At 46.8% G+C, this 21,735-nt stretch overlaps 2 protein-coding genes across 2 annotated transcripts in view; one reads left to right on the top strand and one right to left on the bottom strand.

The window, feature by feature from the left end:
• The window catches only part of CFAP44 (cilia and flagella associated protein 44), a gene marked incomplete at both ends in the record, with an annotated part of 71,600 nt that extends 66,322 nt beyond the window's left edge, over positions 1-5,278 (top strand). Inside the window, 3 exons of the mRNA XM_080919508.1 lie at positions 2,497-2,657; positions 3,413-3,547; positions 5,087-5,278. Coding sequence (XP_080775634.1) covers positions 2,497-2,657; positions 3,413-3,547; positions 5,087-5,278 — 488 coding nt within the window. The remainder of the gene's footprint in view (positions 1-2,496; positions 2,658-3,412; positions 3,548-5,086) is intronic.
• Positions 5,279-8,417: 3,139 nt separating this feature from the next.
• BOC (BOC cell adhesion associated, oncogene regulated) overlaps positions 8,418-21,735 on the bottom strand; it is a 73,484-nt gene continuing 60,166 nt past the window's right edge. Inside the window, exons 8-19 of the mRNA XM_080919641.1 lie at positions 19,458-19,762; positions 16,429-16,591; positions 15,995-16,105; positions 15,349-15,555; positions 14,819-15,000; positions 14,203-14,308; positions 13,763-13,885; positions 11,646-11,867; positions 10,780-11,015; positions 10,558-10,637; positions 9,959-10,149; positions 8,418-9,066 (exon numbers count right to left, since the gene is read on the bottom strand). Of these exons, the coding sequence (XP_080775767.1) occupies positions 8,879-9,066; positions 9,959-10,149; positions 10,558-10,637; positions 10,780-11,015; positions 11,646-11,867; positions 13,763-13,885; positions 14,203-14,308; positions 14,819-15,000; positions 15,349-15,555; positions 15,995-16,105; positions 16,429-16,591; positions 19,458-19,762 (2,114 nt within the window). The 3' untranslated portion in view covers positions 8,418-8,878. The remainder of the gene's footprint in view (positions 9,067-9,958; positions 10,150-10,557; positions 10,638-10,779; positions 11,016-11,645; positions 11,868-13,762; positions 13,886-14,202; positions 14,309-14,818; positions 15,001-15,348; positions 15,556-15,994; positions 16,106-16,428; positions 16,592-19,457; positions 19,763-21,735) is intronic.

Here is a 21,735-nt window from a genome sequence, read left to right as displayed (position 1 = left end):
GACTTATTCCTATTGCTTTGAGTAATTTATTCTTTTTAGCTACTACTGCAGCATCCCATTTTATGAATATTAACATATCTGCCTAGCCAGTCACCTCTTGAGCATCTAAGATTGTCACAGTGAGATTTTGATTCATGATTCCTCATGCATACATGCATAAAGGTTCTCTGGGTTCTATGTAAGGCTATGTAATCTCATATAGTGAGACCCAGTTTCAAAATATACACATATATATGAATATATAAAATATATATTTATATTCAGTGCAGGGCTTTTACAACAGCTAAGATACAGAATGAACCCAGGAGTTCCACCAGCAGATGAGTGGGCAAAAAGATGTGGTACTAATCATAACAAACTTACTTTACTACTAATACTAGTATCTATAACCTTTAAAGAAGACCAAGCTACTGTCATTCTACAAAAGAATAGATGAACCTGGAAGGTACTGTGTTAAGTAAAATAAGCCAGGCACTGAAAAATAAAACACCATATGATTTTACTAATCTATGATTTATAAAAAATGATGAATCATCAGGAGTGGTGGCACACACCTGTCATCTCAACTTTAAGAAAACTAAGTGAAGAGCTTTACAAAGTTGAACGCAGCCTGGCCTTGCCTCAAAGAACAGAAACAAAACTCAGAAGCATAGAGTAGAGTTTGATGGTTAGCAGAAGCCAGTTGGATGGGTTGGGGGGTGAAAGAGATGTTGGTTCAGTGCTACAAGACTTTAGAGAAACAAGAGAAATAGATTCAAAAGTATTCTTTTATATACTATATGGTGACTAGTTAACAACAATGACTGAATTCTTTAAAATTGTTAGAAAATAGGGTTTATGGGCTGGAGAGATGGTCAGAGGTTAAGAGCACGGTCTGCTCTTCCAGAGGACCTGGACTTAATTCCCAGCAACCACATGGCAGCTCACAGCTGTCTGTAACTCCAGTTCCAATGGATCTGACACCTTCAGACGGACACATGTAGGCAAAACACCAATGTACATAAAATAAAAATAAGTCATAAAAAAGAGAGTAGATAGATTTTAAGTATCACACACACACACACACACACACACACACACACACACACACACCACAATGGGGTGGGAGATGAATTTGTAAACTAATATATTTAATTAGCTCAGTTTGACCCTTTTTTGATTCACCTTCCAGAAATGGCACATTATATGTATATAATTTTTGTCAATGGTTTTAAAATTCTATTTTCTTTTAGATTTTTATTATTAATGTTACATTGTGTTTGTAGTCTACCTGGAATTAAGGTGATGGGTAACAACCCTAGTGAGAAGATAATTGTCTTTTAAAATACTTTATAACATTTGGTATGTGGAACTTATATATAAGTTATCAAGTATCAAAACAAAGTGAATCCAATAAAGGTACCTCCCAACTTATTGTTGACAGTATTGTAGCACCGCCTGTGAAAATTGCATTCTCTTGGTTTTTCTTACTCAGAGAGAACTGCTATTGCCAGTGGTGTGTTTAGTGTTCCATTTCTTTAAAAGGAAATACACATTTATATGCATTCTAGCTAATATGCTACTTTGGAATCCTGTAAAGCTATTGCATCTTAGCAGCCCATGGAAAAGACTCTTTCGTTTACTATTATATTCCAAGATTAAATGTGGAATGGAGAAAACATTTAATTTTTTTATTAAATATTTTTATTAAATTTTATATTTTATGAAATTAAATATTTTTTAATTAATAACCCAAACATTAAGGGGTGTGGGAGATGGGGAGGGGAGTGGCAAAAGAATGGGGCAGAGAAGGCCCACAAGGCCTTACTGTAATGTCTGCTCAGAGTAAGATGTTGTCGTAGTTAGGGCTTTACTACTGCGAAGGGACACCATGACCAAGACAACTCTTATAAGGTCAACATTTAATTGGGGCTGGCATACAGGTTCAGAGGTTCAGTCCATTATCATCAAGGTGGGAGCAAGTCTGGCATGGTACAAGAGGAGCTTAGAGTTCTACCTCTTTATCTGAAGAGGGGCTTCAAGCCCACTCACACAGTGACACACCTACTCCAACAATGCCATACCTGCTAATAGCGCCATTCCCCGGGCGAAGTATATACCAACCATCACAGATGGAAAGTTCTAGAAAGTGTTTGCTCCATTCTTAATATTAGATCCTGTAGATATCACTTAGATAAATCAGGTAACTTAATACTTTAGCTGGAGACAGGCAGTACTTGAGGAGGGAAGAAGATCAGAGCTTACAAGCCACTTAGGGGAAAAACACGTTCATTTTACACAAGCTTTTAAAATGAAAAGGGCTGTTCATGAACCAGAATTTTTAGCAAAAGAAACAACAGGCAAACATCCACAGGGGAAACCTCTGGCTAACAACAACAACAAAAATCTTAACGGTCTTGCAAAAGCAGCCCCTTGTCTCCTTCTAGTTACAGCTTTTTCTCATTTCTTATCGGCTTGGAGCCTTGCGGAGATTAAGGCAGTGACTGTCTTTTTCAGAGATGGAAGAAACTGTCCGGGAGCTGATGATCAGCAAGTTTGGCCGCGTGATCGACCTGGAAGCCCTCCAGACGCTTTCTGTTAACACAACCCTTGAAGAACTGAAGATTAAAAAGCTTCGGAAGGAGCTATCCAATGCAAAGGAGCTAAGGATGTGGGAGGTAAGGCGAGGGGGAGCGGCCATCGGAGGAGTTACACAGTCCTGGTGGGGCTTCTGCACAGCACCCGGGGGCCTGTCTTACTTCTTTACTACAGAGACTTGTCTATCTTGAAGAGCCAAGTGATGCATTAAAGTACATGGCTTTGGACGTGAAACCACTGTTCTCCGAGAATTCCCATTGGTCCGCCTAATAGCTCTGGTTTTCTATTCCAGTTTGGAAATTGGAAAACACATTTAGGGCTTGGGGACTGAGGCTCAGTGATGATAGTACTCGCTTGGCCCGGGCGAGGTCCTGAGTTCAATCCCCAGCACCATTAATAAATTAATAAATTACACCTATAGAGTTCTGTGTGTGTGCATACACTGAGACTGCAGCCTTGGAGGTCAGGGGACAACTTACCGGAGTTGGTTGGTTCTCACCGTCTACCAGGTGAATCCTGATGATGGAATTCAAGTCATTAGGCCCAGCAGCAAGCGTTTGTCTCTCATCAAACCAGACCCAATGCAACCATTTTTGTTTACAGTTCAAACTGGCTTTGGGTTATCTTTTTATGTACACACAGTGATCCCTTCACAATATTGGCTTTAAACTTAATTTTCTTTCTCTAGTTCTAAGTAATGAACCCCAAACCTAACGTGTTCGGAGAACACTCTATCTTTGAGCTACCATAACTCTGACTGAACTGGATGCCCAGTTTTCTTCATTTCCTCTCCGAACTCACTCAGTCCGTGTTTTCTCCCTTCCCTCCTCGGCAGGAAAAGATTGCGCAGGTGCGCTGGGACCTGATGATGAAGACGAAGGAGCACACCAAAAAGCTTCACCAGATGAACGACCTGTGCCTGGAGAAGAAGAAGCTTGATTCCAGGCTGAACACGCTGCAGAACCAGCAGGTGAGTCCCTTCCCTCTGAACACGCTGCAGAACCAGCAGGTCAGTCCCTTCCCTCTGAACACGCTGCAGAACCAGCAGGTGAGTCCCTTTCCTCTGAACACACTGCAGAACCAGCAGGTCAGTCCCTTCCCTCTGAACACAATGCAGAACCAGCAGGTGAGTCCCTTCCCTCTGAACACAATGCAGAACCAGCAGGTCAGTCCCTTCCCTCTGAACACGCTGCAGAACTAGCAGGTGAGTCCCTTTCCTCTGAACACGCTGCAGAACCAGCAGGTGAGTCCCTTCCCTCTGAACACACTGCAGAACCAGCAGGTGAGTCCCTTCCCTCTGAACACGCTGCAGAACTAGCAGGTGAGTCCCTTCCCTCTGAACACACTGCAGAACCAGCAGGTGAGTCCCTTCCCTCTGAACACAATGCAGAACCAGCAGGTCAGTCCCTTCCCTCTGAACACAATGCAGAACCAGCAGGTGAGTCCCTTCCCTCTGAACACAATGCAGAATCCAAAGCCAGGCAAAGCCTGGCCTTTAAATAGTCCCTGAGCTTGGATGATTGCCAGGCCATCTGTCCCTGGACACTGACCATTAGCCGCAGTAGAGCGGCTTCCAGCGGGCACTAGCTTTATCAAATGCCTCTTGTATGCCAATACACTTCACCTCGGTCTTGGAGAAGAAGGTTAACAGGCACAAATCATGACACCAGTATGCTCCCTGATTTTGGTTGCTGTCGGGGTCCATTTTTAATGTGTTTATTTTATGTGGCAGGAAGTGGGCACCTTAAATGCTTACTAGTCTTTTTTTTTTTTTTTTGAGGGGTTCAACTTGTCACGGAATGCATATTGAGCCTGAGAATGTACTTACTACAGAGTATGTGATAGGTGCTAACTCTTGTTCAATAAATGTTCACCAAAGTGAGCCTTGTCCTTTCGTAGCCTGGCATCTTCCATAGTGTCTGCAAAAACATAAGTTGTCTTCTTAGTCCCCTTGCGCCCCCTTTCTAGTTCCTATAAGAATCCTGGAAATAATTTAAACCAGGTATTTCTAAATTACGGTCCCTTGAGGAACAGCATGTGCATCCCGCTGGGACCTTATTCACGGTGTAAAATGAGATCACAGGCAGAGGAAACCACGGGCCACAAGGTGGCACACGGGAGCTGACGTGAAGTCCATACTTCTTGCCACAGGTTTTCAGTGAGGAATGAAGAAAGACGACGCCCTAAGGTCACGTGTTCCTTGACTTTATGCATAGTCCATGTCTATCTTAACGTGTGTTCTTGAAATAGCTGTAAAAGGATTGTTACCTCTACAAAGGCAACTTTCAGAGTAGATTTAGATTGTGCTGGGATTCTTGACTCTCAGCTGGACTCTGGTATGAAGAGCTCCTCTCGAATCTTCGATCCCGCCTGACTTGCCTTTGTATCTTACCTGGGTCCCAGTGAGTAAGGCTTTAATGGAGAAGTAAAATGTCTCCAGAAGGGGTAGTTGCTGCTTAAATGGACTGTAAGAGAGTTTGTTTGTTAATTTTTAATTTCTCGCTAATAGGGAAACGCCTTCCAGGGCCCTCGGAAAGCAGATATACTTGCAAAGCAGAAGATCACTGAACTGGTCCAAACCCAGTCAGAAAAGATCGCGGCTCTGAAGGAAGAGATTGCACTTCTGCGGAAGAAGGGGGGACTTATTCTTCCTCCCATCACACCCAGACAAGAGGGCGAAATGAAGCCCATGGACTCTTAAGACTGCTGTCTTATCATTTCCACCCAAGGGTTTCGGAGGAGTTCACCAGTCTACATTCCCGTCACCCACAAAAATTCTCTTGCTTTGAGTGAACAGTAGTGAGAACTTAGAAAGGAAATCCTGCCCGGTGACTCCACAATATCTCCCCAGGTTAGAAATCACGGTGACACTAATGCATACTTAGGACTGTGCTGAGACAAGTCAGTTGTTTTCCCCCTACAATGAATATGAAGAAGGCTGAATCTCGGAGTTGCAAGAAAGCAGCTGTTAGATGTGTTTTCAGAAACGTATCTGTTTCTCTGGTGTTCAGAATATGTAGCCTTTGGCAAGAAAAACTATCAGCAACCCATGAAGAATCTTCCTTTTCTCGGTCCTTGGATCTTTAGAAAATAAACTGTTTGTGTTAATAGTCTGTGAAAGGACATAAGAGGGAAAAAAGCAAACCATCCCGCCAACGATAACTCAGAATGAGAAATGCCAATGTAACTTTGCTGTTGTTGACTTCAGAAGGCAGTTATTTGAGGGCTCGGGACTGAGGACATACAGACAGACACAGCAAAACAGCTCGCTTTGGGTTGGCAGAGGTGCTCCCTGAGTCACCCAGTTTCTGAAACCTCCTCAACTCTGAGGTTCACATTTTCCAAACAAGTCAGTCAGGGAAGCTTTGCTCTAGTTGGGTTCTTTGCTACTCCGTCAGAATTCTACCTTCTGACAGGCTTCACCCGAGTTATTCCTGTATTTTCAGGCGATTGAGGTACCAACTCTAATAGCCACTTTTGACTGTGTGTGACGTTTTTGAACTCAGGAATGTACTTTCTGGATCAGAAGGTGCATCAGCTTTATCCTCTGCGATTTATGGAGTAGTCTCAAGTCCCTCCACAGCAGGCTATTGGTATTTCTATACCCTTGATGGCCGGTATTAGAGCTCAGGTCACAGGTGACGTTTCACAGAGCAACATGTCATCTTTGTGAGTACGTGTGTCTGCAAATGGCTACGAGGAAGTTAGAGGCCACAGAGCTCAGAGAGGCCTCATTGGAGGCAGCAAGGGAGCTGATACCGATGCAGCCATTTAAGACGGCTACGTGCTGTAGACGGCTGGAAGCCAAGTCCTGATGAACCAAGCCCCATCGTCCAGCCCAGTTAGCTATCTGGAAGCAATGCTGGGGTTTGACCCTATCTGCAGAAATGCTGGCTCAGGGCTGGGTCCAGATGTACCTATGGCAGCATCCCAGTAGAAGCTTCTAGAATGCTTTGTATGTCAGTAATCCAGGGCACACTTTCTGGGAGTCAGATGACTGGCCAAAGACTGCTCCCCCCACACACAGTGTTAGATGCCCTTCTTTTTATGGTGTTGAAGTGAGAGTTAAAGTATGTTCTGTATGTTCTTGGGCCCTGCTTTTTCTTTTTCTGATATAATTCTAACACATCCATGGATCTGCGTGTTTTCTGTCTACTTTGGTAAGTTGGTAGGTAGTAACATTTTACTTAAAAGAATAACCTAATCCTAACCTATGGTTCATGTTGGACATGGTATACATGGTGCATACAAACACAGCATGAAGAATCTGTCTGATTTGTACTGCTCTTGTGGGGCGTTGGGGGCAGACAAAGGGCAACGCAAATTAGCTGTTGCTTCATACATGGAGTGGATTGAAGTGAACTGGTCTGTACACTCAGCTCTCATCAATGAAAGCAAACAGGTGTCAATCAGAGCCTTCACTGCTCCCCAATGCATAAAAAGTGGCCTCAAAACTTAGCTTTAAAAATGTGTTATCACACTAGAGGTTGGAGGTCTGTGGTGCTCGGAGGTCTGTGGTGCTCAGGGGTCTGGTAGCAAACCTGGTATATAGGATCATAGGAAGCCTGGGAAACTCCGTTAGTGTCTGACTGTTCCGGAAGAGTACAGGAAGCGTACTCAGATTTGAGCTGTATAAGCAAAGACTGCAAACTTTAGCTCTGCCCACCTCTCTCCTGGAAGTGACCGCTAAAGGCTTCAATCCCCGTGTTGGAAACCACAACTTACTACTTCTCCTCCAGGATTAGATCTCACACTCCTATAATTCCCATGTTCCTTACACTTATTTCTATAAATACCTTAAAAGCACTGCCTTCCTGAAAATCATGCTGCCCTGAGGACGGATGTCCACAGAGGCTAGGTGCAGTACTCCCTTAGGCCAGCAGATGGCGGACACATCCCAGCCAACCCGAAGGCGGCATCCAGTCCCCTTTAGATCCTGTTTAGCAGATCCTTGGAGAAAATGCAGTCTGATACAACTCTTAAGAAGATTAAATGTGTCAGGCTGAATTTCAACTTTTCATAATATGCAGTCCCTCTCCGCACAATGAATACTCAAAATGTATGAAGACTTGGCATTAACATTTTCAGTTTCTCTGTATCACACAAAGCTTTTTAAATCTCTCTCTCTCTCTCTCTCTCACACACACACACACACAAACACACACACACACCTCTATTGATGTTTTTTCTTTTTCTTTCTTTTGCACAACAACACTAAATAAATGTTGGTTTGAAAAGAGACAGCTCCTCCAGCAATGGTAACTTTAGAATGAAGGGAACCAGTTAAGGACCACATGTTAATGGGGTATAACATAGCCCTAAGCTAAATGGTGCTTTAGAGGCAATATTTGGTCGTTTGACACACACACACACACCTACAGCAGAAGAATTAACTTCATCCCTTCAATATGGCAGACGCTTACCTCCAGTCCAGCAAGAGAACAGTGGGTTTGCTTCCTGCCTGTGCATTCCTCCTTGGAGCGAACGGTTTGTAATGTCATTTTACATGAATCCACACTCAGGGTTCATTGTTTAAAAAGACAAAAAAAAAAAAAAAAAAAGAAAGAAAGAAAGAAAGAAAGAAAGAAAGAAAGAAAGAAAACCATCTGCTACTATTTCCAGACTTTATCACTTGACGGGTCGGGAATCATCTGGAGCAGTTCTTTTATTTATTTATTTATTTTCTTTTGGAAAGTTCTTTTCTCCAGCTACGAGACTCCCAACGTCTAAAGAAAACGCTGACTCATGCGTGACTAAGATGAAGGTTACAAGGAAGACTAAACATTTATTTAGAAGTTACAGTGTTTGTTTTTACAGAGATATGTTGCCACCGATTATTGGTTCTGGGAGGCTGTTAATGCTTAGAGTGCTGTACACATCTGGGGCTTTTCTCCTGGCATCTTGGAAACCTGTTCTGTGCCACCACATCTGAGTGGTGTCCGGGTGTGTCCAGTCTGCAGCACCGTGGCCTTTGCTTATTTCTTGTGCTCTTCATGAACAGCATGCTTAGGGTCTGTCTTCCAACCTCACTGAGGGCCTCCCAGGGGTCCATCTGCAGCCTGAGCATCTATGATACTGGTTTCCACTGGTCTCCAGTTACTAAGCCACTTGTTTTCTGTCTTGTGCCCGAAGGGGGTAGGATTCAATATCTCTCAAGAATTATAGAAACACATATACATTTATTTACAAGTGCATAAATATATAAATATGGCTATAATAGAAAAATAAATACCAATTTTTCTCTGTCAACAAACAAACAAACAAACAATATATAGTCTTTCTGGCATATTGGCTTCTCAGCCTAAATTGTGGGAGGTGGTGTTTCAAAGGACACGTGAACTGATGGGCTGGGAGAGAGCTGCACCCCAAGTTCCTGTCTTGTGTAGGTCCCCGAAGGGTGCTGGGGACACCAGTCTCCTCCACCCACTTGGCAGGAATCAGAACTGTCTACTTCTTCAACGGGTACAAGACCTAAACAGCACCGTGGTCCTGTGAGGGGGGAAAAGTAGAAGACATTAGAATCTAGACTCATCAAACAGTCCTGAACTAATCTCTACCTATAGCTGGTCACACTGGGCCTGAGTGAGCAGGACCCTTACTAGCCACCTATGTTGGGACTAAAGACCTTAGACTATGAGGCATTCAGCATGTAGCCATCAGCTGTGCACACACAAAACACAAAGGGAGGCCCAGCTCTCTCTAGCCAGACTGTGTTCTACCTCACAACCCATTCCCCTTGTCCAACAAATGTTGTTCTTAGGATGACTGGTCTGGCTTTGGAGCTGACAGCCTTTTATAATCTCGTGTCCTAGAGACAGGGTCTAGGGTCATCATGGCTGAGCCTGCATACCCCAGGAGCTAAGAAACACCACCAAATCCTCTGAAGTACCAAGTACCCCAAAGTAAGTCCTCGCAGATTTATTTGACGTAGGTAGAGAGGGAGCTATGGGCAGGGGTGGCCACTTGACGAGCAAGTTCTGTGGGTGTGCACAGTTACAATGATGATGTGTGTATAATCATGGCTCCTTCATGGCTGGTAAGTACCACTCCCTAATTAAGACATGACAGAGCCAGGGATCAGAGAGGCCCCCATGTGATGAGAGAAAGACTTTGTATGGCCCTGAATCTCAAAAGCCAAAGAGGCTTCTTCCTTTGGAGTAGAGGGTGCCTTCTCAGCCTTTGAAGACCACAGTTATAGTGTTGGAGTCAGACTGACCTGGGACGCCTTTGGGGCTCTCTAGGCCCTTAGTAGCAAATGAATGGCCATCCACCCCAACTCCCAAACACTCTTTCAAGAAGTCCCTTGTCCTTTCTCCTCGAAGTCATTGCTGGGTTACGGGTGACCCCATCATGCAAGTTCTCCCCACTGCCCCTGGCTGACCTGAATGATATGGAGGGTCCCATGAAGCTTCTAGCCCAGGTCCTTCGGATGCCCTCCTCACTGCTGTCTGGCACGTGGTGACAGATTGCTTCTGGAGGTGACAGCAATCTTGAGGTTGGAGCAGTTGGTGAGTTGAGTCATCTGGCAGTGTGTATAAGAAAGTGCCTTCTTCTGAGCCAGATTTGGTACTTCTGCATTGTACAAGACCAGATGGGGTGGGTTAGGTCACACAGAATGGGCCTGTGCTTTCACAAGCTGACACCTATCGTCTAAGTGTATTAGAGCAGGCCCAGAGCACACACTGGGCCCCTGTAAACATCAGGAGGTCCCACACCAAATTCAGCTGGTGCCAGTTCAGCTTTATTGTGGGAGGCGGCAAAATGGGTGCTCAGGGGCCTACAGGCAAGGCTGGTTCTACCTCAAGGGCTTCGGTGAGCCAGTGAGTGACAGGTGCTGAGAAATAACAGTGCACACAGCACCTTGCCCATGGGGTAACTGCACAGATGGCAAACTGGGGAATCCCCGTATAAAGAGAGCTGCTCGGCTCTTTGGACATGCACTAAAGGGAATGGAAGCAGGAATGGGAGAGGCCTGGTTACCTGGCAACCTGCTGGTTCTGGAGGTCATATCCATTGCTAACAATAGGCTGCTTCAGCAGGCTGTTGGTGTCTTCCCGCTGCTTGAAGGGAAGAATGAAAGGTCATGAACTTTCCAGTGCTCACCAGTGAGCAGGATGAACTGTGGCTGACTATACCATCAGCCTTGGAGGAACAGGGGGACATGCCCGAGAGGCAGTTCATTGTCACTCAGGAACTCTTTACCTGTGCAAGCTCTCCTGGGCAGTGCTGTTTGGGCTTCCTGCCTGGGCAGCCCACTGTAGCAGCAGGGCAGCCCCTGCTTCCATGCAGTCTGCTGACACAGGCCCGTCCACTGAGACCACTGACGTAGGGCTGCCCACTGGCTTGGTGACCTGGAAGTCCCCCCAGTGGCACCATTGTGTACTGGCAGGAGGAAGACAGGAGGGCACTCCGAGGAAAACCCAGATCCGTTGTATGTTCTGGGAGAACAGAAGACAGAGGTCGACTTAGCCTCCTATAGCCGGACAGAGCCCCACACTCACAGTGTCAGAGAGACAGACGGGGAGGTGACTATCGAATAGCCAGTTCTTTAAAGTGAGATGCACACAGACTACAGGCCCATGGCCTCAGGAGCAGCAATGAGTGAGAGGCCGTCGTGTAGTGGGGGCGTCGCGTCAGCTGCAGATGCTGTTATTTGAAGCAGACACCAATGGGCAAGTCAGGTTAGCCCAGGAGGAAGGGAGACGGCTAAAGGCAGCCTGCACTGGATAGAAGAGCAGAAAATGGGATGAGGCAGGAACAATTTGTATATAAACATGTTTGAGGAAAAAAAAAAAAAAAAAAACTTCAGACACTGGAAAAAGATGGAGCAGATAATTATTGAGCACCAGGAGTACAAAAGGACACTTTCAAAAGAGGTGAGTGAGGCGGGAGGGAGGAGCCCGGCCTCAGATATTCACTGTTTCCGTGGGACCTTTGGGGACACCTGAACCTGGTAGCTGGAGCTCTCACGGAGGTGGAGCTGGACCATCTGGCTCTGCCTGTGCGCGGCCTTGGTGGGCTGAGAGACCTCCCTCCCTCCTTCCCCTCAGTGCTGAGACGTTACTCACTCTGCTTAGACCAGGCCCTCCATAGGCAGAAGGGGATGAAGGTGACAATGATGAGGACGATAGAGCCCAGGACAACCCCGACAATCAGATAGGGCAGGTCGCTGGCCCGTGCCACCATGGCTCCGGTGCCCACCGGCCGTTCTACGGTTTCTAGGGGCGGAGGCTGTGGTGGAGCCAGAGTTAAGGGTGGGGGTCTCCCAGGCTGGCTGGAAAATTTCCGAGCTATAATTGAAGACAAAGCTCACGTCAGTATCTATTTTTCTGTCTTTAAAAAAAAAACAAATAGAAAAACAAAGCGCCCCAATGCCACGGACATAGGAAATGGGGCCAAGATCCCAAGACGGGGTACTCAATATCCCTTATTTGAATCGTGTCCGTAACTTATCAGGGACACCGGTTCCTAACGTGCAATGTGTTGTCGAGGTGTTAGTGAGCCAAACACTGAGTCGGAGTGGACACAGGTAATTGTGGTTTCTGAAAGAGCAGCTAAAGTGCACGAGAGCAGTGAACGGGCTCGGGTAGAAGAGCTTTCCCACAGCTTTGCCATTCCCAGGTGGATGAAGGGACTCAAAGTGCTGGAAAGCAGGGCACCCAGGGACTCTGTGGGACAGATGATAATTGGTACATTTGAGCCAAAGGTAGATGCATGTTCCTCACTGGGGTCTATCGCTGCAGGTGAACCTGCATGAACACTGTCACTGCCAGCATCCCGGCCCACCACCACTCCTCCTCCCGCGTCCTCAGATCCTGGGACATGGCCCCAGTTCCTTTCAGCCTGTGTGATCTCTCCTGTTTCCATGGTTCCCGCTATGTTCTAAGAACTGTGGAGGCAGGAGGCATTCTGCTTTTATCAGACACTCCCAGCATCCCCAAAGTTGCAGCCACTGGGAAACTACCCCAGTCCTTCTCTTCTTTCATTTCCCCCACAGTCCAGGTCCATTTCTCTCTTCACCCTCTTCATCCCAACACAGGGCAGCTAGCTGCCTGGGCAATGCTTCAAGTGCAAACCTCAAGCCTGCTTCATCTCCCAATACAGCATGCAATTAGCCTAGGTTCTGCTCGAACCTCCTCAAAAGCAATGACAAAAACCATTCTCTCCACCTAAATCTCTGAGTCCCAGTTCTCCCCCTCAGCCTGCCTGTGACCATTATGATAAAGAAGCCCAACAAGGACCCTCTTCCACCTCACAGTCCCTGCAAACTGCACTAGCTCCTCCTCTGGCATCTTCCAGTGACCCTGAGCTGCCCCCTTCTCCTCCTCCTCCCATCTGGAGCTACTACTTTTTTAGGCTTGGCATGTCCCTGAGGGTACTCCCTCATTCCAGCTTAAAGAGTTAGTCCAGAGACTAAGAAGACAGATGAATTTGGGCTCTGTGCACACCTGTCCCACCCTTCGATCGATGTGGCACAGAGGACGAGTGTTTACAGGAGTCAGCAAGCACTTGTAAAATGACGGACGGCAACACATAGTGGGAGAGAGAACACAGTTGCCTCAACCACAGGGGAGTGTTGTTTTCTGGTTTCTTTGTGATCCTGTGATTAAGTCTTCAGTAATACACTTCTTCATCTCATTTTGAGTATTCAAAAACCAGACATAATGATGCCCACTCACCTGAATAATGTACACATATCAACAAATGCATGTGTGTGCATTTAATATGTTTCTGTGCTGAATATATGTGTGTTTAATATGCTTTAGTGCAGAAAATGAACCTGGGTTTATAGCTAATACGAAACTGTCTGAAGCAGCTTCTACCACATCTTGGCTATAATGCTTTGACCAAGGTGTAGATATACTAAGTTTTCTGAGGTTCATATTTCCTTCTCATATCATCAGGCTACAGTTAAATGAAATAAAACCAACCAGTATAGACACCAAATAACTAGAGATATAGAGTGTATATAACATTTCCATCTTAAGATAGTGAGTTAGTTCTCACATCCTTGACGCCACCGTGGTGGCTACCTACTGGTGTTAACACACAGCTCAAGAGAATAAACAGGGGGACAACTAATGAGATCAGGGATCCTTGAAAAATCAGGGTCTTCCTAGAAGGGATACCAGTGTGCTCCGGTCTATGGGAATTCCTGGGACAAGAGAAAACCTGCAAGAGTCACCTTTGGTCTCGCAGATCATGACGTTGCTGAACTCACTCTCCCCTCCTTCGTTGAAGCACTGCATCTTAATGTCATAGGAGGTCTCTGGCTGCAGGTGGCTGATGGAGTGCCAGTACCTGTCCCCTGGGAAGGAGAGTGAGAGCCAACATGGTGATGCATCTGTTGTTTGCTTGGCCTTGATCACACAGCCGGACAAACTTGTTTATCTAAGCTGTGGCCAGCACAAGAGACACACTAGAGCATCAGCTGCATGGCTGCCCATGTTTCTGTTGTGCCATGATCATTAGGAAGGAAGCATGTTGAGCCTTTTAATTGGATAGCTCCATGTGTATCATAAGGGTCTCACTGATACTGAACATAGACTCAATTTTATGGTTAGGAGGTTTTGCCAGCACCCAGACCCCCTTGCCAGTGAAGAAAACACCACCAATTCATCTCACCTTCCACCATGTCCTTCTTATAATCACTGTCATTGTCACTGTCTGTGGGTCGGTAGTAAATATAGAAGCCGTGGATTGGGGTGTTGTTGTTGCTGGCGGGGATGTACTACATGGAACAGAGAACAGACATGTTCACAGTGCATCAGAGAAATCATCAAAGCAAAATCATCATGTTGTGGAATCTTCTCTCCAGTCCAGAGTCTGGACTCCACAGAGGCCCTAGCAGACATTTCTGAATAAGTTCCTCAGGCTCTCTGAAGAAGGTTGCAGAGATCAAGCATTATTTTATTTTGCTGATGGACCCTGGAGCTTTTAGAAGCAAGAAGCCAATTGTACGTCTTCAAAGTCATTGATCCCTTCTAAGCCTCCCTGAAACCATGAAGGGATGCGGGGAAAGTGTCAAGATTCCCTATGGTATCAGATGAAAAGAAGGAAGAAGGGTGGGATGCAACCAGAAAGTGGGAACCAGTTTAAAAGAGACAGCCAACAATACTTCCAGCTACCATCACCCTCCCAAGTATACAAAGGAAATTTCAGGTACACTAAGTGGGAAGCCGAACATATAGACAAGTGTGAGGAAAAACATTTCCGCACTGTTGGTGGCCAGGCTACTTACCATCCACTTGAGCATAATGGTGGTCTCATTGACTGCATCGGTAAAGGTGATATAAGGTCCTGCCACGGGTCTTTCATATACACGGCCACTGTACCCTGATACCACATAGGGCCGGGAGGGAGCACTGGGCTCACTTTCCCCTAGCATGTTCAAAGCACGGACTCGGAACTTGTAAGAGATACCTGTGAGAGAGATCTTTCCTGAGCTTGGGAAATATAGCTGATTTTCCCTGTTGCCCTTCAAGACCCAGCCCAGAGATATCTGGTCAGCTCTTCCCCAAAGATGTCCACACAAGACTCATGAGAAGCCTCATCCTCGTCAAGCAATACAGGAAGTGGCTCTGGACTCATCTTTAAAGAGAGGGAGGAGGAGGGCCTGTGGTGCTGAGGCAGAGCCACAGATTCCATACCCATGAGCACTTGTGGGGAATGAAGGGAGGGCTGAATTAAAGAAGACCTTCCATTGTTCCTCCTCCTCCTCCTCCATGTGCTTCCAGGGCAGAAAGGACAGGAAGAGGACCAGGCTCCTACCTTTCTCCAGGCCTGTGATCTCCACAGAGAGTCTCGAGGGAGGTATGGCACTGGTGGCCAGTATCCAGTCTCCCACTTTTTTTAGCTTCTTGTACTCCACTCGGAAAGACTGAATGGGGAAGCCGCCATTCCCTCGGGGAATCCAGGTTACATACACTGATGTCTCAGAAGCTGTGGAGATGGTGGGTCTGTCTGGAGCTTCTGGGGCTGGAATGACCATGCACAGAGGGAAGACGTAGACACATAGGGACACCATGAGATGATGCTCTGGACAAACTAGACCCAACCTGATCCTGACAGAGCCTGTTCCTTCCCACAGCCCTCTGCCTACTGTTGTTTTTATCATATCCCCCTGTATGGAAGAATCTCCAATGCTGAAACTTCTTCATCTACTCTTCTACAAAAACAGAGGGTAGAGATTTACTATTCTCTGTCTGGACCCACAGACTTAGTAATTCCAGTATTTTTTTTTTCCCAAAGGCTCCAATGTGTATATTTTCATTGTGGTTCAGTAAAGAGATACAGAATATGTCACTGGGATTCTTGGACCTCAGAACCCTAACCTCATGCAACCTGCAGCAACAAGCCCTCTGTGACAGTTTGTCCTGATTGCTCTCTGCCTGCCCCTCATTGCTGCTGGGCTTACGGGAAAGGCGGCCATGGTCAGGCTGACTGCTGCTCTGGAGACTGGTACCAGGGTCATCTCTCTGGATCTGCTGCTCCTTGCTGGCCACGATCTCAGGTTTGGGCCGCCGTCCTGGGTGAGAAGGATTGAGAACAGGAGATAAGAACCTTCCCTTACCAAAATCCTGCTTTGCCTAAGAATTTGTCCAGGGCTCCAGCAAGGTGACACAAATAGATTTCAGGGTACTGAAAGCGTGGTGTCACTCCCAGCTTTGGCCAACTCTATCATTGTGTTGCTAGTGCTAAGGAGGGAGGAGAGATGTCAGAGAGGCGCATAAATCCACAAGCACTGGAGAAGGACAGGAGTAAACAGAGGGTACAGGACTTTGCACCTGGTCTCACTATAACTTGCTCGGGCCTTTGGAACTCTGAACTAGGCAAAATATTAGACTTTACCTGTTCGGAAGGTGACCATGGCTGTCTGGCCCTCGCCGGCACAGTTGTAGGCTGCCATCTCCACTTCATACAAGCTTCCAGGGTCAAGCCTGGTCAGGGTGAGGCGGTGCTGGTTGGCTGGAATGCCAGAAATGGTCCAGTCATCAGAGGAGTTCGTGACCTGCTGAAGAAGGAGACTGGGGTAAGGGCCTAGCCTCTGCTATAGTGTCCAGGAGGGTCTCAGCCCGAGTCCAAGATGGCAGGGAGAGAGAAAGATGGTCATAGAGTGCCCACTCTCAGGGCACCACTTGTCCCCAAGTCTCAGCAGTCAGTATTTACAAGCAAAGAGCCTAAACCCAGAGAGCTGAGGAATTCACTCATGGGTACAGAGCTAGTGAGCACAGAAACCCTCACTTGAGTCCAAAGAGAATGCTCAGAATGTTACCTGTTCTAGACAGAGGATTCTGGGAGTAAAAAACCCAGAGTTCAAGTTCTGACTGTATAACCCCAAGCAAACTTCTACACTGGTGAGCCCCGCGCTATTCATTTCTAAGATGGGGCAAATACAATGTCTTGGGTTATTCTGAAGTCAAATTAGATGACTTGGCACAGGTGAGGTTCCCAACAAATGAATGCCTGGCCTGTCTCCTGATGCTCTCGGCACCCTTCATCCTGTGAGATTTCTCACTTTAAAATTCTTTCCCTGTTTCTGCTCTCCTTATTTTTGAAGCTCAAAACCAGGCTGTACACGGATGATTATAAATGAACTTTTAATGGTTAGCTCTCTCAAGAAAATAAAAAATCTATGGGAGGGTTCCTGGCACCCAAAAGCAAAGCTGAGAGATTATTTTCTCTCACCCACCATCTTTTAAGAAGGACTTTGTGGCTGGTTCTGTGTATCTCGGAAAGCCTGCCAGAACGGGGAGCTGAGGTTTGATTAAGAAAGCGACCAGCTGCTGGGGAAAGCTCTTATCCCTAAGCAAAGTCTTCCCAAGTAGAACAAAACCTCCTATTCAAGGCAAGGGGATGGTCTGAGCTCATTAATGTCGGGCTTCCAGGATTTGTTCCAAGGGGAAAGGTTTTCACAAGCTGAGAATCCCCAGTGATGCTGGAAACCCAAACACAGTAGCCTGGGTCTACAGTGGGCGAGATGAAACTTGCTTTGTGCATGTGAAAATCAGCCTGAGTAATTCCCAATGCCCTGCAAAAGATAGAGCACGGAAACACACACACACATACACACACAAACAAAAATGCTGACTTCTGATTTCAACCTTTTTTCTTGGATGACGACCATTAAGTTATGTTAGTTCTGTGAGCAAAAACAGCTTTAAAGACATACTTTCTGTCTTGGCAACATTCACTTAAAAGCTCCAACTGTTCCACAGAGCAGTGCCTAATGGAAGCCAGACTCAGCAGGGGCCCCATCCTGACTGTCATTTTCCTGTACCTCCTCCTCCCTCTGCCCTCCCAGCACTGGCCTCAGACTTCCACTGGGACCCCGAAAGGAAAATAAGAAATGCAAGGGTAATTAGTCACTGTCACACACACTGGGGGGGGGGTGTGAATGCAGCATCAGTTTGGCATTTCCGGAATACCCCAGTGCGGTCTTTGCCTGCTTGCCTATAGTGGGAGGTAGCTTCGGGGCCACCTATTGGCCTGCAAAATATTATTCTTACTATCACCCTGGTTTCTGTCTCATGGGTACCATATTTGGCCTTCCCTGATCTTTGTCTACAGCTCACAGGGAAGTGTCTAGTTACACAGGAAAATAAGGACCAGCCCTGCCCAGGAACACAGGCTAAACAAGGCTGGTTCTTTTCAGAAGGCCATTCATTCAGACCTTTAGCTGGTTCTGGCGGTAGTGCGTTCTCCCCTAGGCCTACCTGGGAAACTACATGAAGGTTTCCCATGATGCTTCCAGTACTTTTCTAACCACCTGAGGTCTCTGGGAACTTCTTTAGTTCCCGGGTCTACTGAAAGGCCCAGACACAGAAAAGGCCAGACTATGAGAGGCCAGTGGTGTTTGCAGCAGGGCCCTGGTTTGTGCAGAGCCAGAACATTCCACTGTATGAGGGTAGTCCTGTTTTCTTGTTTGCTTTTGGAGTAGGAAAAGAAGGGTAAATATTTTTAGTTCCGTTTCACATTTCCATATTTTCCACCAAGGGCACAAAGCATTTTTACATGCAAAAATCTTCCAAATGCACACAGATGCCGCATTTAGAATGGAAAAAAAATTTAAATCCAGTTAAAACCAGAACTTTCCTACTATCTGGTGGTACAGGAGAGAAGCCGTGCTCACTTGTGGTGAACAGAAATGTTTTGTGAGGAATCTCATCTCATCTTCCTTGTGCAGCACTGAGAGTGGCAGTTGGAAGGCTCTGGGCCACCTCACCATGAGACGGGCACAGCTCGGTCTCTGTACCCTGTCACAGTCTAAAGGGCTGTCCCTGACAGCTACTCCAACCCCTGGACAGAGACCTTCTGTCATGGGGAAAATAGCACCAGGATGTTATCACAATGTGATGCGCCAGGAGCTCTAACACCTGGTTAAAGAGGAGCTACTGTGACATCTGGGAATCGGAGAGCATTTACAACCCACTGGAAGAACACTTACTTCCTAATATTTGTTTTTCTGGCTGGAGAGACCTGCTTGCCCTGCTAAAGTTCTTGCCCCAGTGCTTGAGAAAGAACTTGCTTTGGTTGGAAAACAAAGTCAAATAGAGTCACCAAAATATGGCTGGGGTGGGCTGGGGAGGGTGGCTATAGTAATGGATGGGGGTGAGTTACCTCTGGACTTTAAGTTGGCACAAACTTCCAGGTAAGAGTGCACAAAGGTTACACCCGAGGGCTCATACAGAGCCTCTACCTGGGCCTCTGAGAGACCACCGGTTTGTATTACCGCTACCTTTTCAGGAGGTGGTAGAGATGGGCATTTGAGGAGACAGAAAGTGGAGCACACTGGGTCCTGGCTTCAGGAGACAAAGGGACTCAGTTCAGCCACACTGAGAAGCTAGCAGGAAGGGAGGCGCACAATGCCAGGGCCATACCTTACGATGCTTCACTACATAGTACAGGATGGGTGCCCGGCTGCTGCCCTCATGGCGAGGCCGCCACACCAGGTCGTATGAATCCGTCTTGGAGGTCCGGGGTGAGCTGAGGATGACAGGTGCCTCTGCAGGGGCTACCTGCTCCTCTCCCAGGCACTTCAGGGAAGTAGGCTGGACTGATGTCGGGGGCTTAACAAGCCCGGGTTGTTCCCAAAGCATCTGGTCAGGTCTGCTGGGTCTGGAGGGTGGCATGGGAGGTGTGGCAGCAATCGGCTTAGTATCCCTCCCGGGTCTCAGGGTTGTGTCTGAGGACCAAGCAGGAAAGAGAAGGGAAGGGGGAAGGCGTTAGTGATCACCTGCCAGGGAGAAAACAGAATAAAATCAGAGAGGACCTGAGATCACCATGAGCCCAATCTGTGACACACAGCCAGGCTCAGCAAAAGAGAAGGCTGGTGCCCCTGGTCCTACCAGAAGGGCAATGAGGCCTCTGCATGCTGCTGAGGTTTATATTTAAATTTTTATTGCATTTCATTCTGTGTGTGTGTGTGAGGGGGGAGCAATCAAAGGACAACTTTGGGGAGTTGGTTGTCCATCTGGGTCTTGGAGCTTGAATTCAGGTCTTTGGGTTTCACAGGAAGTTCCTTTACCTGCTGAAGCATCTCATTGGCGCTGATGTGATGCTGTAAATACCAAATGTCCTCTCCAGGCATTGTTCCCTGACTGGTCCCCAGCTGCATGTGCAATTTTAAGGGAGGTTGGGCCTCGATGGAGTAAGTGGACCACAGGGGCATAGATTTGAAGGTTATCCTTTCTCTCGGTCCTCTCCTCCCCACTTACTATCTGCCATACAGTTTCTGTCTCAGAAATTGTCATGAAGTTCTGCCTCACTATGGGCCCAGACTCAGGGGAGCTACGGCTCTGCACCACAACCTCTGAATTCATGAACCAAAGCAAGAGTCCTTCCCTTCATCTGTTTTCTCCTTTGAAGTTATTTTGTTTGTGCTGGAAAAAGTGACGAACCCAGAAAATTGACACCAGGGAAGTGTGACAGACGCTGTGAGTAAATCTGCCATGCGGTTCTGGTGCCTCTGGGGCTGATTTATAGGAGGGGGTGGTTTGGAATGGATTTGAGTGCTAAGGGAGCTACTGAGTACCACCAGCAGAACGTGATGGGGCTCAGGAGAGCTCAGGACAGGATGACAGAGAAGCTATAATGGGACTTAAGGTAGAACAGGAACTCTACTAAGAACTGGACTAGAAGCCATCCAAGTGACACTGGATCAAAGGCTGGAAAGCTATATTCGAAAGCGAGGCGCTAACTAGAGGAAATTTCAAGGTAGCACATCGCTAGGCCAGGGCATGATTAATGTTGGTTTTACAAGGTCTGTAGAGAAAATTGGGAACAAGAAGGACTACAAAAACAATTTGAAAAAATATGCACTGGGCCAAGGAGGTTGTTAAAGTTATCAGAGCCATTGGTAGGAAGCCACATATTTTGCGCCAAGATGGTATGAAATATGTCTTGAGGACATGTCAGGAAATGGTTGGACCCCACTCAGGGCAGCATCAAGGGTGCAAAGGTTTTAAATCATTTGAAAGACTTTGCTTTGAGGGGAGAACTCTGGGACAACCTGTTCACACCGGGTTACTTAGGGAAGTGTTTCCTTTTTATGTAGCCATCTGGGCATTCATGGGCCACTGGGTTGTGGGCGTGATCCAAATGGGATAGGCTCGGGCAGAGAGAGGACTTTAGGGCCACCCACAAAGCACCAGTTGTGCAGACATGCAGAATGCAAGGGTTGTGAGGTCAGGGGTACTTCCAGATTTTAAAGGAAAGCCCGAGAGGCCAGGCAATGCATAGCAGGATACCAATCCCTAGGGAGAGCCCTTAATACAGCCAAGCATGCAGCTGTGGGGTGCAATAGAGTCTTGAGATGTTTCGAGATACCCTCAAACACAGAGTGCTTGCAAAACAAAGCAACAAGCAATATATGGAGCTTACCCAAGAGAGAGGCCATTTGGCCGCAAATAGCAAGACTGTGTGGTCAGACTGCCCATGACTGCTGAGGCCTACATCCACGTTGCCCTAGATGCTAGATATGAAGCTACATGACTTAAGGCTTATCCTACTGGGTCTTGGTCTTGCCTTCTTCCAGTCTCTCATTCCCATGTCATTCTATCCTGTTGGAATAGGTGTCTTTACTCTGTGCTATTGAAGGCTAAAAGCATACACCAACTGGCCTTTTATTTTGTAGTGGCTCATAGCAAAGAGTTTGTC

Source organism: Micromys minutus (genome assembly GCF_963924665.1).
Source record: "Micromys minutus genome assembly, chromosome: 7".
NCBI classification, from domain to species: domain Eukaryota; kingdom Metazoa; phylum Chordata; class Mammalia; order Rodentia; family Muridae; genus Micromys; species Micromys minutus.
Note: the sequence above shows the minus strand (reverse complement) of the source record. Positions and strands in the feature narration are given on the sequence as shown.